Genomic DNA, 20,547 nt, shown 5'->3' on the forward strand with positions numbered 1-20,547 from the left:
CGGTTGGTCCGAGGGATAACATGTCCCCGGTTCACGTGACCTCTATTGCCAGCTACGGGCAAGAACCGCTTCTTATTCCCATTAAAAAGTTCCGTATCCGCTTAGCGAGAAAGTTCCAGCCGCGTTTTTCGCAATCCCTGCCCGGTGCTTCTCTGCCGCCGCGCCTCGGGGACTCCGAAACAACTGGAGTATCATAAAGTTTTAACCCCCCTCGAGCCCGGCAACTTCGCGGGGAAAGAGGGAGGACAGGTGTTCGTTTTTCCATCGGCACGCGAGTCCTATTTCCCGACGGTCAATTTTTTAGGTCGCCGCGAGATGCTGCGAGACGCCGGACAAAAGTCGATTACAAAAGTGCCGCGAACGAATGTACGGTGGATATTGTTCACGATGCAGCGTTCACTCTTCTTCCAATGAGAGCTAGTTTATTTTTAATCTTGATATTAACCCTTTACCGACCGGCTATCCGGTCGTAAACATTTCTGTGATTATAGGATGGTTGATATATCTTTTTAGGGTAATTAACCCCTTGCCGTACCGTTTTCTTCGTAGTTACGAATGGCGAGCACGTACCTGTCCGATTATAATAATTTCTTGGAAGTAGAAGAAAATTTATATTTATCGTATGTCTATGTTTACTAGAACGATTAAATATTGATCGCGAGTGGACAGCATTTTATTTCGACTTAAAAGAACGGAATAACAGTCATACTTAATGTATGTAATATTTTAATAGAAATCTCCGTCTGACTCATTAAAGTACCGCAAGGGGTTAATATACCTTTTTAGGGTGATATTTATTTAGGGTAATTAATGTATTTTTGAGAATAATTAGTATATTTTTGTATGGCAATTAAAATATTTTAGTTTATACTTTTGCAATATTAGCCGAGTTGCGTCTTTTAAGGGGGTGGTTCTAGAAATGTGGTCACCGAGCACACTTCGTTTAACTGGCAATTGAGGAGAACAGCTCCCCGCGGCTTTCTAGCAGCGCAATTTTCCCCGGGGTTTCCCGCTGTACCGTAGGACTTCGATTATTCGAATTAATTACGGCTATCAGCGCGGGGTGAGCGAATTTTCAAAGTGGACGAGAGCGTTCCACGAAATTGATTGAGCGGCACTTTAACGTTGTAGGACCTCGTTTGTCTGAGGAAACCATTGACTGGTACACTGTTTTCTCAATTTGAAATGCATGGAATGTAAAATGAAGTATATGTAAACATTTATGAAACACTTTCAGGTGGAGATGCTTGCTAAAATTCTATGAAACTAAATTCTTAAAGAGCTAATTAAATCACTGGGTTTTGTTTTGAGTTATTTCAGGAACTAATTTATCAGACAACGTTTAAAACTGTATTTGCAAAAATTATGATTGATCTTACGAAAAGATGTCATTAAGAAATTTTATAATCGTGTAGAAATGAAATGCACTCTTACTTATCTAATAACCAAAAATTTTGCATTATTTTGTCTCTGTTTATCGAAAACAATATAACGAAAATTTAAACAATGCTTTATATACGATTTTGAATTGTTTGTTGCTTGTAAGAATGTCGACGGACTTTCTATAATAAGTTCTATGATAAAATTCTATAATAATCCATTGCATTTAATAAATGATATTACATAGCAAATTCTATCACCTTAGACTGTATTATTTATGTTAAAATCGTACTTGAACCAGTTGATTCTACTGTACGCGTATTATTGTACAAGAGTACCATCGGGGAGATACACCGAGTCTCTTAATTAGCATTTTACATTATGGAATCCGGATTATTTAAGTAATTAGTAGGGGATGAGCAGACACTGTGAAAAGAAGCGGAGGGACGGTCGAAATTTATTGAGCAGCATTTTTACGCTGTAGAACCTCGTTTGTTTAAGTTGATTAAGAGGTCGGTGTAGGGATTAAGGACCTTTGAAGGTGAAGGGGCGAAATGGATTTTTAAGAGAGCGTTTTTCTACCACGATTATATGAATTAATTAGGGATGAAAGTATAAAGGTGAGCGAAGTTTTAAGTACTTGTATTTGCTGAGAAAACGAGGAAGATAAAATAATTTGCGACACTGTAGAAAACCGAGAGAATAATGTAGAAAATAATGTAGAAAAGTGTGTTACACTTTTACATTTTAGAATGTTAATCTTTTAAAATAACGATTTGATAAACATTAAAACGAGGAGGATAAAAAGAGTTCTTGGGAAAATTAATAATGTAAAATATGAATATTACAATATATCAATAACAATAGCTGTCAATTTATGCATAAACTTTTCTTCCTCCATAAGTCTCTAATCTGGAAGCACGATCATTGGTACATCCACCCCACAAGTACAGATACATAAATTTTAAGCTCACCGTAAAATTCACGAAAATATTTGTTAAAGAAAAATTTTACTATACCAAGTAACTAAAAGGTTAAAGATGCTGCGGACTAAACGGGCGAAAATAATTCACAGACCAGCATTTTTGCTTCACAGAGCCGCGATGATTTGAATTAATTGGGAATTCTAATGAATTCTGTAGTATATTCGACGAGGAAATGAGAAAGATGAAACAAGTTTAATAGAGTGACACTCTTTCAACGTGGAGTTGTAGAGTCGCTTAGAATTTAAATTTAGACGTCGGTGCAAAAGGTACTCCATCCTTTTACGAGAACCATAAAAGGCATCAAAATACATTAAAACGGAATTTAATGTTGAATTACGGGACAGAGAACTGTGCCGGGAAGTTGTCTGAAATAGATTACCTTTGTCTCTTAAAAGCTTGCGCGATGTGCATAAAAGGAGAACTGCTTAAGAATGAATTATCTCATATTTATATTATCAGAACGACTTGTGAATCTGTCGAATGAAAAGGATATGAAAATCAGTACTTTGCAAGTTTGAAATTCATCGTTGTACTGTACATTTTCATGCAATTTACCATTTCGATATTTAATGTTGTCATAACTGATATGCAAAAGTTATTAAAATGTATGAATAAGTACGAAGAAAGTTTTCATATGAATAAGTAAGTGTCAGAAAGGACATAAAATAACTGAACGAGTGTCAAGAAGTATGAAAATGTATGAATAAATATCAGTAAGTATTAAAGTGAAAAAATGTGTACCAAAATATATCAAAATGTATCAATAAGTACCCAAGATCGCCCAAGCATCAAAAAGTGTAAAAGAATCAAAATAAATAAATATATAAAATAAATAAAATAAATATATATAAATAGTATAAAAATCGATGGAAAATGAGCAAAAACGAAATCGAAAAATAAACGAAACGTTAAAGGAGGACGAGCTATCGATTAGCGTGTCGTTCACTGAACTCGATCAACGATAAAATCCTAGATGATGTTGATCGGAGAGTCGTGGGGGTGGAGGAAGTGGTTGTTGTTGCCGGTTCAGGGAATTCGTCCGTGTCTTCAATAAGCCGCGAACTAATTGCGTGTGTACACTTAAATCGGGCATGCCGTAGGGCAGACGCTTCTTGCATCTTGATAGACGAGCGCATCGATTGCACGAAAACGGAGAAGCCGGTGAGCATCGACCAACCAACCTAAATCTGCCTGACTGCGTCAGATCACGCGAACCCTTCAGCTTTCGCTCCAACGACTGCCTTCCCATTCTGGCACTTCCTATTATCTAAACAGCGCTTCGGTATCGTCCCGCCAAAATGAATTTGCTATCTCTGCGAGGAAGCGACGTGTCCTGAAACGGACACGCGGCCACCGGAGAACTAACCCTCGGACGGGATGCATGGGAACGTTAATCCTTTGCGGTCGTCACTCTGCTCTATTAATTACTTTCATCAGTCCAAGCTGTTTATTCATCTTTTTATTTTTACATGAAATTTTCTGATATTATTATGTCATATATATACATATATAGGTTTTAAGAAAGGATTAATGAGATCTCTGTTTCCTTCTTAATTTTAAGTATTATATGTCAGTGTTCGTTCAATGAAAATTAATTTCGAGCGACATGACACATATGTGTAAAATTAATACTTGGACTTAAACTTAATAGTATATATATATATTAATTTTTGTTTAAGGTTTAAATATTTGTGAGACAATAATATGTTTCAATTTGATGTCAAAATAAAATGAATGGATAGGTTTGAATGGATGAATAGCTGTATATAAATATGATTGAATAATTATGCTAAATGAACGAATAATTACACTAAAAGAAAGAATACTAAACTAAATGAATGAATAACTATATATAAATATGAATGAATCTCCATACTGAATAAACGAATAACTATGTATTAATAACGCGCTGCTATTCGACAAAAACGATGCTACAGTCTGAAATGAATCCTGTGGCATGATACGAAGCGGGAAGACGCGAAGAAACGTCGAGAAGGGGAATGCAATTGGATGGAATGGAATTTTGGTGCTCCTTCCAACAGAAGTAACGAGTTCGTATCGCGAGCCTTTGTTTAATCTGTGCAGCTACATAATTTAACTGCGCTGGGAAGTGAATTAATGGCGCGGGATGAATTCGGAGACTTTGTTATTTTATCTTGCATAGCGTAATTAATAATCTACCCTCCGTACAGCTGCAACAAAAATGACCAGCAGATTTAAGAACGGATCATTATTCACTTGTTGGGAACAGAGTTGCGTAATGTTCGTTGTTGTACAAGAATTAGAATGAACAATTTTAGCCGGTCATCATTAATTTCATTAACATAGGAATTCTTTCAAGAAAATTAGATGCATTACGGATATCGTACTTATCGCATAATTATTTCTCGATAATTAAAAATATTTTTAGAAGTAGCCGGAATTTTTGCTAATCGTTGTATTTACTTTATTTTCCTACAATAATTGGCAAAAATTCCGGCTAATTCGAGAATTATTTTTAATTACTTAGTAATCCATTGGCGTAAATAAATCCTTCTTTTCAATATTTAAAAAATTGATTTTCACGGTCTGTGAGTTTACATAAAACAACTAGAAAACGACGTAGATAAAACAACAGCTTTTTTTACACGTCCGCGTTGATAAACAAAAGAAACTATTTGGTAGTAGAGCAATAAACAACCGAAATATTAATAGAAACTCTTATCACGAGGCTGAATAACGGGGCCATTTTTCTTCGGAATAAATAACACCAGGGTAAAACGTGAAACAAACGGAAAAATCATGTTGCGGAATGCGTAATATGCCGTGAATAATTTCCCTCGGCATCTGCGCGCCGCTGTAATTCAATGCGCCAGTTAAACGAACGAAATATCGTCCGGTAATGGACGACTATGCGAACAAATTACAGATTCGTTTTAGCAAAATGCGATTCTGCGGATCCAGCGAACAACCTTGAGAATTGATACAACTTTATTAATAATCTCCGTAGGAGAACGCAGCGAAAATGTACATCGAGGTTATGTCAAAGTTATGTTAAATTAACTAAAAATATCGAGCCGGCAACAAACGCTGTTTTGTTTAAACCGAGTCGCGTCGCGTGGCTGCTCGAATTCGCCTCGAGCTGAAAATTAATTGTCACTGCTCATTATATTGCCAGTGTTAACCCTTTGCACCCCAGTGCTGACTCTGAGACACCATTAAGATTGTTACACCGCGTCCCAAGGTGACTTTTATATCATCAAAGTGAAACGTAAAGATTGTTAATACCGTAACTGTTGTACAATTCACAAGACTCAATTTTGTATGTGTAAAATTCACTTTGTTACGTAAAATGAAATTCTATGAAATAGAAAAAATATTATTTTAGTTTCATAGTTAAAATGGCTTCGAGTGCAAAGGGTTAATAATAACTCCGTCAACGCTTGTTCTTCCTATTGATAGAACTATAAATAATAAAATAAATCGAATTTTATGGAAGATGTAGCAAGTTATCCCTTGCGCTATTCTTTTACAGCTAGATTGATTAATTTGAAAACAATTTCCCTGAAAGAATGATAGAGCTATTGTCCATTATATATTTTCGACTGCATTCATCCCTATATTTAAATAACAGTTGTTAAGCATTCTACTGCAAAATAGAAATTCATCCGAGCCATCAACTCTGATTGAACAATGTCTACAATAGAACCCGGCTAGACGCGTTGCAAAGTTGCGAGCGACAAATAGCGCAAAGTTCCCCGTCGTTTCACTACCATGTCGCTACCATAAATTTTTATTTTTCAGGTACTTCCATACGACAGCAAACGAAAAGTTGGAGGGCCGAACACAAAGCAGCGAGGACGCTCGGAATAATAATGGGGGCGTTCCTCCTTTGTTGGCTACCATTCTTCCTTTGGTAAGTAGAGAGTATCCTACGTTTCGAGAACATAGTTTGTTGCTAATTTTTATCCGCAATTAAACGACGGTTTCTCTCTCGTCCGATTATTTCCGTTAAACGTCCGTCCATTTGTTGTGTTGTACGCGGGACGGCAAATCAGCTGGACGTTGAAGCCTGAGAGCAAAAATGTCGCGTGCTTACGCCAACGTTGTATGCGAATTTCAAGAGGAAAAGTCGACCATGGCCTGGACAGCTTATTGTTAGTGGACAAAGAAGTCGCCCGGCAAATGAAAGATCGCGTGTCCTGCACTTGATCAGCCTCTCTTTCACGGATAAATTTTCTCCGTCAAAGAATTGTTTTCGAAGAACCGCTTCGAAAAATCGAACGTAAAAGTGGTATATATCGCTGCAACTTAAAACATTTTTCAAACGAAAAGTATTCACGATTCTATTTTAAATAGAAGAAACTCGTGTGATGACTCTCGCGAACGTTCTTATTATTTATCACTATTTAGCTATTCTTTCTACTTATTATCGAACATATCGCTGCAGATTAAACATTTTCCAAATGAAAAGTATATTCGCCATTCAATTTTACATAAATGTAAAAGAAATCCGTATAACGACTCTCGTTCTTATTATATATTATCAGCCACGAACACTTTCTATTTATTATCGGAGTATTATTTTACGACAAAAATCAATTCCTCGTACTCTTTAGCACACTTTCGAGCCATATGCAACCTTTTCTGAACGGAAACCATATTTACAAACGCGCAACACCAGCGCTTGGAATTCTCCTCTGAAATTTACATTCCTAAGTTTCCCGGAATTTCCGTCGCGAATAAAAGATTCACGGGTTCCATTCGAAAGAGCCAATTGTCCGCGTACACGCGAGCGTGCGTCGTAGAGCATCGACGGGGGCTGCTCGTTAAAAGAATAACTGATTTCGCAGAGATCCGTCGGCGGAAGAAAAACGCGTCGTCTTGGATCGCGTCGCGCGGCGGTGTGGTTTTCCCGCTCGTTTCCCGTCGGCTTTTTCATCGGCGACTGCGAAACCGGGGTCGACGATTTTCCGTTAAAAAGACGAAAGAGAAAGAAAACGGGGAAACCGGAGGCAGAACGCCGCGTGTTCGCGCGATATATCAGGGAGCACGGCGCAACCTGTTCGGAGCTTTCGTTTCATCGACGCCAAGTTCCCCGAGTCGGTGAATACTCGCGAAAGCTGAGCCAGCCGCATGTTTTATTAATGCAAAGCTGAGTGCATCCCGCGGAGTATGCTGCGAGGGCTCGGCGGCCTCTCCCCCGGCTCGCAGTCTAACTATTTGCTTGGCTAAGCAATGCGGTCGCAGCTTCCCGGGAAATAGCGCGCCCGCGCGCTCCTTATTGCTCGCATAATACGACAGACAGAAGTTGCGAGGCATTGCCTCTTAATGAGAATCCAAAGCTACGAGCAGCCCGCTCGGAGATAACGCTCGGTCATTTTTGCGACCAGATCGGACAACTTCGTCTCCGTTAGACGAAATGGAGCGGTGAAACTAATTTCGCTAACAAGCAGAACTCCGGAGTTGCGAATCGCAATTTAGACATGGTCGTGTAAATTTCATGGCACCCATGATGATCCACAAAAGTATCCCTACACCTTTGAACAGTTCGAGGTGTACGATTTTAACCCCTTCACGGGTTAGTTTTTATAGTAAGGATAAATCTTTTTTCTTTCTTGTTTTTCCATCAATTTTGTTTCATTAGGTGAAGTCCTTTTCAATATTAATAAAGGATTCGTGAATATTACGGGGGTGAGGGCTGAATAATTTTTCAATTGGTTATCCTTTTTGTTGTACTTAGAATAGTCGTGATTTTAAGAGAACTAAGATGTCGTTACTTATTTATGAAAAAGATAATATTATGCAATCGTTAAAGGTTACAATGGTAACAATGTTTTTCCATGTGCATTCAATGGAAAATATCGAACGCGCACTTCGCCGGTGCACGTATTGACACGTTCCCGTGTATGTGCTTCGTTGAAAGAAAGTCAACTTAATTTCATGCACATGGTTATGTAAAGTTATGACGGTTGGAATGGCATTGAAAAGATCGATGACGCTTCTACGTCCCATATGTTGCCCACTTGGCTTCCGTTGATTTCAACGAAATGCTAAAATTGCACGAATACTCAAGAAAACACTTTCATGCTACTGAACATAGTATTTATATAAACTGCACTGAACATGCTGTTTATATAAAAAGAGGCTACGAGACTATATTTACGAAAAGACTAATTTCTAATTCTGCCTCGTACTTAAAATCAGCGAAGTTCACCCTTTCAGAAATTCTATTTACATATTTATAATTATTTCAAATAAAAATCGTATTAAGCTAAAATAATAACCGAATGTCACTCTTTATAAGCGATTATTGCAATTTTCGATAATTAATTATTTCTCATGAAGGCATTATTTTATAAATAAGCGTGTTTATGAATTAGTATTTCACGCAAAAATTGAGTGGAAGATGTCGTATTATATCTACGAAAACGAATACTAATCTGTTCATTTTACTTGCAAAAATACGTCCTGCAAAAAGATTACGTCCAAGCGCAAAATATAAAGGAATCGATTCTAAATGAAAAATCTGTGAACCGACGAAATTTAACCCGATCTGTTCAATTCATCGCTTCGCTTGCGCAAGTACAAGGGTGAACATCCGCGCAAAAATTTCCATTGATAAATATTAATAACGAGCCGATCCGCGCGGGTAAAATCAGCTGATTTAGCAATAATCACATTATTCCAGCGACGCGACAGAGAACATTCGCGCGGCAACAATATTTGTGTAAACGGATGTTTGCTCTCGGAAGTGCAACCGTATCGCGAATTTTGCGAGTGCATCGAACGAATCCGGATTTAACCGAGCGCATAAACAAACAGAGACTTTGAATGATTTGCAAGCATGCTCGCCGTGACGAGCGTTATTGTGCAGACGCGGACATATGCGAGCACGTTCGACCGTTGCCACAAATCATGGCAGCGCTGCTCGATTAGCCGTCGCGCCGTGTGGACAGAGATTTCTGGACCGCAGGACGTTTCGAAACCTCCGTCGTCGCCTTCAAAATAAATAACTTTTGCGCAGTGACCGAAAATATGGATATTAGTCAGCGTGAATGTTTCCGGTGACGTTCGCTGATATCCCGCCGATGCAACGCGCACGGATTGCTCATAAAACGGAATTAATAGCGCAAGTTGCCCGCCGACTTCCGTCGCGGAAACTGTGCCCAAGATGGCGGCGGTGTCCTGCGCGTTCGCAAAAATTCGGTAACGCTGCCAGCATTTGCTAATATCTTCGTAGGAGAACATAATGAAAGTCGACTGCGTCGCAGAGACATTCCTATTGTTTATTAAAACTGCAATGCCCCCTGCATCTGCAGAGAGAGCAGCTAACAGTGACAGGCGTTTGCAACAAAGTCATTTCTTTTATTTTGTCGTTTACCGTGACTCAAGCTCGATGGCATTGCATAAATAAACTGTGATCGCAGCATTGATTTCATCTTGTCTATGGAACATTGTTAGGTTATGCCTCTCGAGCTAAACTTTACCTTGGGGACTATATTTGTTCGACTTTTCAGCGCGTGTTCTGATGGCTCTTGATAAGAGAAATCCAAAGATCGAGGTCCTGAATCTAGGAATTGATCGGTTAAAAAGTTACGCGCGTCATTTCGCGATAACCACCTAAAGCTATAAGCCGGGATTACGAGAATAACTTTTTAACTAGTGAATTCCTTTTAGAACTTCGATTACTGGACTCACCCCCAATAAAATCTACTTAAATATACATCGAAAAGTCGGACAAATAGAATCCCCTTTGGTAAAGTCTAGCTCTTAGTTCTGCTACTAAGATGTGAAATCATTTGAAATTCGATACTAAATCGCTTCTACAACACTTCGACATTCTAGAATCGTTTTGCGACGAAAACATTGTCACATGTATTATATTAGGTCGTTCGGAAAGTCGTTTCGTTTGTTTCTTGCTGGAAATGAAACACAATAGATTACTAAACAAAAACTATTGCAAAGAATCGAACAAAATTTTTAGCTAACAAGACTTACTATATCAGTTGTCCAAATATATAATGATTATGCAGCTTAAGCGTGAAGTTGACTGTGAAAAAATTAAGTCTTTTCTTGGGGAAAACGAAATTACTTTCCGAACAACCAAATATATCCTCTAATTTCACGTGAAACTGGCAAACGACAAGCCAATCAAATTCGTGATCGATGATACTCTCGCTTGTCTTTTCCAGGTACCTAACGACATCCCTCTGCGGCGAGTCCTGCTACTGTCCCGACACAGTGGTGTCCGTCCTCTTCTGGATAGGTTACTTCAACAGTGCCCTGAATCCACTGATCTACGCGTACTTCAACCGCGACTTCCGCGAGGCGTTCAAGGACACCCTGAAGAGCGCGCTGCCCTGCTGCGCGAGCTGTTGGAAGACGCCGTCGCAGTTCGTCTAGCGAGAGAAACCCCCGTGAACAGTTGCACCTAGAGAACCAGCCGCATTGCTCGATATCCACGCACGAGAGGGGATTTGGTATCGACTCGTTGACCGAACGATTGTCGAGCTGCTCGGGGTCAGGTCACGGCTCTAGCCTGCAGTTGCTTTCACCGGCTCGCCTGAGACAGCGTGTGTCAAACTGGTCGGGATCGCATCCGGCGATCTCGCCGCGTTCCCGTTGCCGCGAAACATTTTTACACGACGGCCGTCGACGGCTCTCGACCGGGGCCCGACGAGAACGGACCCAGTCACGGTCTCCTCGATCGACTATTATCGCACTGTCGCGCACAAACGTAGCCTAACACGAGAAAGGGGCCGAGAAGAACGACGCCAGCCAAATCGCTAGAGTTCTCGTTTAATCGCTGTTAGCTCGGTGTAAAGTATAGTAGCTGAGAGTCTAGGAGACACTAGGCGGCAACCTCGAGGAGCAGTCACCTTAACTCTAAGTTTAGAATCGCTCCCACTCTCGTCGGGCTCCGTGATTGTCCGCAGAGTCGCGCGACGGCGACGGACACCTGGAACCCAAGATGGCGGCCGTGGTCCGAACCGGAAGTCCTGAGTGGCCAGAGGACTCCGGCGCGGCGATAGTTACTTAAAGCCCCCTTAGCGAGCTTCTTCGTAGACACTTGTAACGGGAAACGGTTCCCATAGTTCGGGACCTCTCGAGATTCGTCCTCCAAGGTCTTCGACGAATTGTTCAATCAGAAGCAATAGCAACGATCGTGTCAGATTATTGGGGAGGCGCGGGTGGCTCCGTGAATTGCTTCGGAAGAGTACCGCGAACCGTGACGTTCCACGCGCTCGTAGAACATCGGTCGCTCATTAATCGATTGGTCGAGCAGGATCGAGCTCGTCAAAGGACGAGCCAGGCTTCCAATTAAGCAGCTCGCCGGCACTCCTTCCGAGCGGCAAATCCTTTCTCCGGAGCTTTTTTTCGTCGGAGCAACTTCTCGCGGGGAAATTAGCCGCGCACACGGTATTAAGAGAGCTACGCCGCGGGACGCAGTCACCTACCCGCCTCTGGAATTAATAATCGGCTCGTTGCTTTCCTTAATTGGCTTCTCGCCATGGGGGAGGTTTGATTCGCTGCTTAATTAAGCGGCTGCTCGAAGATAGCAAAATTTTAATCACCGGTTTTTTGCGCTCGCGGGAGCTTGTTGTGCGCCAGCGTGCTTTCTCGCGGGGTTCGCCCGCGATCGATGTGCCCGATCAAAGGGGAAATTACCGGACACCGATCGTGGAATTTTGATTTTAATGAGACGTCCGGACTCCGTTCGGAGTTTCCTCTATTTTCGGGCGAATATTATTCCCGGCTTCGGAGAACGGATCCTTAGTTCGAACTCGATTACGCCGCGTCTCGACTCGAAACTCGAAAGTCGCTCTTACGTGGATACGTTGCTTCGGTTTCTCGGCTTTCATGGGGCAAGTTGGCTCTTCGTCTATTAACGTTATCACTGGACTTACGAAGTTCCGTTTCTAATAACTCCCGGTGACCTGAGCCAGTTAGAGGCCTGTGCACACAGCATACGTTTCCAATTCAATGGACGCGAAACATCGTACGCCTCGCGTCGATAACTCGTCGTATCTCTTTCTACATTGGCGGCCAGTCTGCAAACTCGATAGAGGTTTCGCGAAATTAATCCTTTCGCAATAGTGTTCAACTTTGTCCGAAGCAAATTTTGATCCTTTCGCGGATTTTGTTCATTTTTTTTTTGGCAAATCGAATTCGCTCTTTTCTCGCCTATTTTCTTTGCGATAAATAAATTGAAATAAATTCTTTGTAATAAAATTCATAGCGAATTTACAGATTGAAATAATGTTTTATAAATAACTGTAGAAGATTAAAGGAAAGATTAATTGTTTTATACCGTTCATGTAAAATATTCGAATGAATGATTAACGTGCAAATGTAGTCTAATTTTCGAAGTACATTCGAATGATTTATTCGAATATCTTATGCACATCGTACGTAAAAATACAGATTATTCTGTTATCGGCTTTCCATGAATAGCAATTTTTATTTGTTGAAGTCGGTTTTAAGTAGAACGAGACATCGAGATACTGGTTAAGTACAGGTCAAATTTCTGCAGAGCCATAATTCGGTTAATTAACAAATTACGCGCGAATCGAGCTTCGGGAAGAGATATTGAAAAAGGAAAGATACGAATCCCTGATATTTGTTACACTAATTAATAAGGAAACACGAATCGTGCAGATCGGTTTATTCAGAATCAAACATATTTTTTGAGCTCTTTACCTATATTTTAATAAAAATGTACTGCGATATTTTTGGAAATGCATTGAACGTCTGTTCAGATAGCTTAATCTTATGAATTCGTATTTTATCTCCCCCCACCCCCCAACCACCCACCCGAATTTCATACGAGAACAGCTAGCACGGTTTTTTCGTTTTTACATCGTCGAACGACGAAACGCGTTTCACGTTTTTCCCGGAAAATTGCACACCGCTGTCTTTATACCTTCTGCAATCACCGCACCGATTCTGTTCCGTGCACTTAACGACGACTAGATTTTCGACAGACTTGAACGTCTACGTTAGAATTAACAATTATTCGCGTCGACGTTGGTCGGCAAACATTCGTGAACGATTGCTACGTCATCCGACGTGCCAACTATTTTAAAATATTGTTTGCACAATACGGACACGAAGAAATATTTGCCGACATTCTAAAATATTATTCCGTGTGATTCAAATCGCAAGAAGGAGAAGAATATATTTCGAACGTTTACGGAAACGTGGATCGTTCTATAAAAATCACCATTGATTTTCGTATCGTTTGAAATTATTTCCTGGCATTGTAAAAATACGGATCGTTACATTGTAAAATATTATTCCAAGCGAATGAAATCGTGAGAACGACAGAAATATATTTCAAATGTTTACGGAAACGTCGATCGTTCCATGAAAATCAACACTGATTTTTCGTACGATTTTAAATTATTTCTCGACATTATAAACGTAAAGATCATTGCGTAAATGCATAAAGATGCGTAAAGAACGTTTCTATTTTTCTAACTTACCCATGAAGCTGACTATTTATTTAATCGTCGAAAAATTTTCGTTCGAAGAAAGCCGGGAAAGCGTTTCCGTATCCTGTCACCGAAATTCTAAATTTCTGGGGAGCGACGATTCAAATTCAGCGCCGTCACGGGAAATCCAAAAGGAAAATCGCTCGCACCGACGAGTGCCGGAAAATCTTGTCCTCGCATTGGCGTGACCGAATTTCGATCGGTCGCCTAAATCGCACAGAACGAGCTCGTCGGCCGAGCGCATCACGGAACGCACGATTCGCGCTGCCCTCTCCTGATAAAATCGATCATGCTCGATCATGCTCGATCGATCGTTTTCGCCTGGATGATTTATTAGAGGGACGCGATAATTAATCTGCAGGATGGCGAACGCCGTGCCCTGCAAGTTTTGCCAACCGTTCGGTGTCTAACGAGTGCAACGGCATTTGAGACTGATTTTATGCATTTCTGGACTCGAATTAAGCCCTTCCTAGGAACTTCCTGCCCGTGGATTGCAATCAGTCCCCTCGTTACGGTCGATCTCTTTGACCGACCGGCTTCCGGTCGGGCGATTCGCTGGAATTCCGAATCGTTCACGTTTATGGAAAATCGCTCGTGATCGCTGTTTCGATCATGCACTCTCGAAATCCTTCTCTCGATCCGGTTCCATCTTTCTCCGCTCGCATTACCTTGCGAAATTCTCAATGCAACCCTTTCCCTTGCCACTCGCTCCGCGATCACGACTAGAACCTTCTCGACTCTTAGGGGAGAAAGAGAATTTATATCTATCGCGTGACTATGTTTAGTCAAATGCTGAATATTCGACTACATTTAGTCTTCCATTCTTCTTCCAGTCTTTAGAAGAATGAAGATTGTTTTAACCTCCACTGTCGCGCCTACTATGCGAAACAATTGTCATACCGAGTCGCACAGACTTGGTCCAGTTTTCAGAGAATCGTCACTCAAGAACTAACAATACTACGGATAAACAAAAATTTAACAATACAATTTGGACATTCTAGAACACGTTTCCCTTTGTTATAATTCGATATATGACTGTCAACTGCATCGAATTAATTTTTAATTACATTCTCCGCACGGGAAAGCTACTTTTTTTTACCAGAACATACAGCACAGCGGAGGTTAAAAATCCTATTAAAAATTTCAAAGTGAAACTAGTAATACAAATATCTTACATTGATCTCAAACGAACGCAACTGTCGCTGCAAATAAAAATTCTATACCTTGCATAATATTTGCAAAACGTCGCAACGGATTCCACCCTCCTTGTTTCCCGTACCAAAAACAGCATCTCGCGTTATTCGATTCAGCAATGAAATAAATTCGTTCGCGTCAGCGCGTCAGAAGGCTTGCATGAACGAAGCAAGGCGAATTTCCAAACGACCGTGACGCGGGCAGTCGGCGCGACAGGTGAACGAAAGCCGGAAGCGGGCAATTTGGCCGCGTGCAATCGGGCCCGGGCCCGATTCGCGGCGATTCGCAGAATTCCACGCACGACCGGCGGCTCGTAAATGAGTTCGCGACGATGAATAAACAATGATTTTTCGAGGCTCGGTGCGACGAACGGCGGCGACGGCCGCCGGCAACCGGAAACGGGGGAGGGGGGAGAAAGAGAGAGAGAGAGAGAGAAAACGACACACAAACTGCTACGCATCTCTTTGTCTTTCGTTGGCACGCGCGAAATTGCAAATTTCGACAGTGTATCACGTGCCGGAAACGCGTACGCCTCCCCGCGAACGGCGAACTTCGCGGGAAGAGGAAGTTGAAACGAGACTTTGGCCGCTGTTTGCCTGCCAGTCGGTGTTTCTGGTTTCAATTACTGCCTCGTCCCGGGCTAATTGAACGCCGTGCACTCGACACTCTTTGACTGGAACAAGACCGTCTCGGTGAAACATTCTATTACCGGGGAATCTTGAGTTTCCACGTCCCACTGTACTTATTTCCTTGTTTTGTTCGCCGTCAGGCAGACGTTTTTACAGACGTTTTTACGTTCCTCGACAATTCAGCTCGCGCCGAAACGGACGTGCCTCTAACCCTTTCAGCCACGATTTCTTTCGCAGGTACGCTGGTTAACGTTGCTTGTCGCTAATAAATTCGCACGGCGAGACGGATCTTGTTCCCTTCGATGTTCAAACACCGTGCAGAGTTTTGTTTCGTTGCGACGGTCTCGTTGCTGAATTTTCATTTATCGTCGAATTCTAATTCGATTTCGCAAAGTGGCGGCAAGTACGGCGGCCAGAATTTTCGACTGCGTTGACCTTGTACATACGTTGTCAACCATAATCGTAGGATAAAGGCAACAACCAGTGCTAATTAGGTGTAATTAGAGGACAACAAAGCTGTATTATCTGTAACGCAATACTTATTAACAATGAGATTGTTAACGAGAGAAGAGCGCCGGGCTGCGGACTAAAAATAAACCGCGCGTCGACACGCGATCGTCGACCACACACACGCCGGCTTTTCAAATCGCGAAATTATGTTCAGCGGAGAATTCCAGCCGACTACGGATTTTCCGTGCCGTTCGACGCTCGCGCGTTTAATCACACGATTTCCCATAGAACGACCGGATGAACAATAGTTCGTTTCATTTCGTGCTCGAGTCGGAACAAAAAGTATAGCACTGTGCAGAATCGCCGCCGGTGATAAGCGGACCGCAGATTTTACGCATTTGCGGCGTGGCTGCGTTCACGAAACTGAGGTAGGCGATATTTAAAACGTTGGATCAACCGACAGAATCGAACGATGTTTATTTAGAACTTGGTGAAATTGTTAAAAAAAAGAAACGAAAAACGATTTATGTTAGTTTGTATCTTTGAACGCGACGATGCAACCGAATGCATCGATGCACGGAATTTTTATTTCGCATGAAGATCCGTGGTCTAAATTTCGCTCTGTGTTTATTAAAAATGAACAGTCGAGAGTACGTGTCGGCTCTGTTGGTTTCTTTGACAACAAAGGAGTATTTTTCAGACGAAGTGAGCAACGGAATTCGTGCATCATTCTTAAGTTTCCTCAGAAGTCGCTAGGTATGTGTAAAAACGAATGCGAACGAACCTTTGTACCGCGATTTTCCTTATAATCCCGTTAATGAACGCTTCATGAATCATTTCCCTGACACAATAGACTCTCGTGTGACAAGAGTTTTGCGCCAAAAAATTATAATTTCGCGCGCAACTGCTGTAGATACCACGAAACCTCCAGGTTTTTGCTTAACAGCCTTCGTACAATATAATATAATAATATCCTCCATATTACAAAAGAAAACCTTTCGCGCAATGTTCCTGAAATACAAATTCGAAGCACCTGTTATACAAGAGCCTATCGTCCCGAAACATTAATAACAAAAGAATCGATCATCGTTTCGCTTTAGAATAAATCTCTAATGGATCATGCGCAGCGGGTTAAGGACGATGGACGACGATCCCAGGTATCTAACGAAGCCTAGTTCATTGAATTTCGCCAACTTGTGCCATAAAATGTCCCATAGATCTCCGCCGGTAGTCCTTCTACCCCGAAAGGAATCTCCCCCCTTCGTACCCGAAGAAATACGAACGCGTCGAAATGCACGAAACGATGCAACGCGAGTCGATGCAACGCGGAAAACCGCTTGAAGGCGAGCGTCGACGAAGAGACGGCGGCGGCGAGGCCTCGGGCAGCCATCTTCCCGGCCGCCGTTTCCAGCCCGAGCGCGGCTTCTCTCCGCGCCGCTAGAGACTCGAATTTTTCTAGAGAAACTGCGATCGCTTTACTTTCATTCGTACGGCCTATTGTACGCGTCTAGACTGTATAAATGTACCATAGCAATAATGACCGAGGACTGTACATACGTTGGCGACGAACGAACGACGAGAGTCGGCTATCCTGTGTGCGTCTCTGCGCGCGCCTGTGCGTATGCGTGTGCCTGTGGACGTGTGCCCGTCGTTTTTTGTAACTGATGTTACCTGGTGTAGCGTGCGTGTTCCGTGTTGCTTAAAGGTGTACTATACACATATACACACATGAAAGAGAGAGAGAGAGAGAGAGAGAGAGAGAAAGACAGACGCAGAAAAGAGCGGCGTAATTACTGTCGAACTGTCCCAGAAATGATGGTTAGTCCTCGTCATCGATGGGGATTCCGTTCTTTCTACCGAGAAGTGACAGTGGAAACTAGTCGGAAAAATTAACTACGCGACACTGTGCATGTGCAAGGAGTACTACAGTGGCGTAGCGCGTACGCGGAGCCTCTGTACGCAGTTCAGAATTGCAATGCTCGCTGGCTAAACGCTCCACGCCACTGTGAGCAACTCCCTGCGCATGCGCTGTCTTATATACAGTGGGTCAAAAAAAGTATTGGCACAACCAGTTTTCTTTGAATATCTTTAAACTATAAAGTAATCTATTAACATTAACTGTGTTTATTACTGTCTATTGATGCACATAAATAGTATGTTTACTGAAAAGTCACGATTATTTGTTATAAGGAAATAAAGTCAAGAGAACGAAAAATCCAGAGTCAAAAAAGTATTGGCACGCGTACGAATAGCTACAAGAGCAAATGTTACACAACTGCAGAAGTGTACAATTAAACTTACTTAATATTTGGTGCGCATGCCTTTAGCCTTAATTACGGCCTGTAATCGATTAGGTATCGATTCGATAAGTTTTTGCATAATTTTCGATGAAATGTTAGACTACTCTGTTAAAAGCGTCGCTTTGAAATCATTTTTGTTTCTTGACTCTGGATTTTTCGTTTTTTTGACTTTATTTCCTTATAACAAATACCTGAGACTTCTCAGTAAACATACTATTTACGTGTGTCAAAAGACCCTAATAAACATAGTTAATGTTAATAGATTACTTTACAGTTTAAAGGATATTCAAAGAAAGCTGGTTGTGCCAATACTTTTCTGGCCTACTGTAGCTAATTTTCTGAACTGCACTCGTCGAAGGGGTCAAGGGGTTTTCAGTCTTCTTATTCGGGACTACGTCAGCGACCCGGCCCGTCGAACGCGACCGAATGCAATCCGGACACCGTCATTTGTATTATTTACGCGCGTCGACCGCGCCTTTCACGGACTTCCGTCTTCGACTCTTTATCCAGCATTCATAAGTTCCTGCAGAGAGAGAGAGAGAGAGAGAGAGCCGTGCCGAATTGGCCGCGCCAATATTCGAAATGTTTCGATTAAAGTCAAATAAATCAGTTTAAGCTTGAAACAAAAGCCCTAGATATATATATTCCTATAATTTAACTGGTCTTCGAATTGCGCCGGATAACGGATTAACGAAAATTTGCCGGAATCGCGACCTTGCTTTACAGCCCACGGAATTAATCGGAGCACATGTCGGAGTGCTCTCGGTGCTCGTCAGACCGGCGCGCAGAGAGTGTAAATAAGTGATCGACGAAGCATATCCGACATCGGCACGAAGAAAATGATCGATGTAAACGAGGCGGGCAACGGAAGTTCGTGGAAATGTCAAGGGGTTGGTCACCGCGTGTGCACATCGGACGGATCGCGTCCGCTCGAAAGTAGATTCCTGCCAATTTTTCTCCGGGTAGCGGGTGTTGCCGCCGGCGTACAGCTAGCCTGTAAGATGACGCGTGACGGACGTTCATCCGAAGCGGATGGAACCGTTTGTAACGCTCGCGGGCTGCGGATCTCCGCGATGGAGAGTGGCGGGAGAAAGGGTTTACCCGAACGAACCCGGAAACGACGAAGTCGAATGTACTTTTAGTTGTCGAACACAAAGCTAGACGGCTTGTTAGCTGCGCAAGTGAAATCTTCAACCGACAGTTTGTTAACCGTGGTAATTTATTTGCGTTCAGAGACAGAACCAGACGTAGACACTTTTGTACTGTTTTTGATATTTGTTCCGGTACGAATTAGATCGTTCAGACGACCTTACTGTTCTGTTAATAACTGTTCCAATGTTTCTCCGAACAACTGGTATGTACTTTTAATGAATAAAACTACATACGACTTGAATCCGCTGTTGCTTCTTACGACATTCGCCGCGCAATGCCGCGCGCAGTGGCGCCGGAAGTCCGCCGATATTTACTTGAAATCTAAACGACTTGGAAGAAGGGAATAATATTCATACTCGTCTGCTCATCATAAGTTATAAATCTCCATTACGAATTACAATCGTTAACTTATGACAAGGTGTTAAATATCAAAGGTGTTCAAAGAAGAAAAATCTTCCTATTTTTATCTATGGGACGACGCACTATGCCCGTACGATTTCGAAGTTATTCTTTCGGATTTGTAAGGGTGGAGAATCGTTGCGCGCTGTCATGGGGCGCTGTCACACTGACTCGCCATCGGACGCACGCTCGAACTTTCCGATCGATTCTATCCGTCGCATACGTATTGTCCGCGGTAATAACGATCGGCCGACGGCGTACTCAGATCGACATACGTATTCCGCGCGGATATCGAGACGAGCGTGATTTTCAAAAGGGAATTATATCGGAAGCAATTAAGCAGTGTCGATGGGATCGTCCTGGCTGACAGCCCCGGATACAGGGCCGCTCTTGAAACTTTCAGCAGAATCGGACCGGGCAAACGCGGACCTAATCCCTAACCGAATCGAGCAAACGACCTACTTCCTACCCAATATCCATGTGATATACGGAGATCGGTATAATTAAAAGTTTCGTCGATTTAGAAATTGCTTCCTGCCTGCGGAGGGGTGACGGAAGAGGATGGAATATTTTTGCGAGA

General features: G+C 42.1%; 1 protein-coding gene across 3 annotated transcripts in view; it reads left to right on the forward strand.

Moving 5' to 3' along the window:
• LOC144470525 (octopamine receptor beta-1R) overlaps nt 1-19,791 on the forward strand; it is a 156,243-nt gene extending 136,452 nt beyond the window's left edge. For all 3 annotated transcript variants that reach the window (XM_078181794.1, XM_078181792.1, XM_078181793.1), the window contains 2 exons: nt 6,150-6,261; nt 10,541-19,791. In XM_078181794.1, coding sequence (XP_078037920.1) covers nt 6,150-6,261; nt 10,541-10,751 — 323 coding nt within the window. In that variant the 3' untranslated portion in view covers nt 10,752-19,791. The remainder of the gene's footprint in view (nt 1-6,149; nt 6,262-10,540) is intronic.
• Nucleotides 19,792-20,547: the final 756 nt, after the last annotated feature.

The sequence above is a fragment of the Augochlora pura genome, chromosome 5, assembly GCF_028453695.1.
Source record: "Augochlora pura isolate Apur16 chromosome 5, APUR_v2.2.1, whole genome shotgun sequence".
NCBI lineage: Eukaryota > Metazoa > Arthropoda > Insecta > Hymenoptera > Halictidae > Augochlora > Augochlora pura.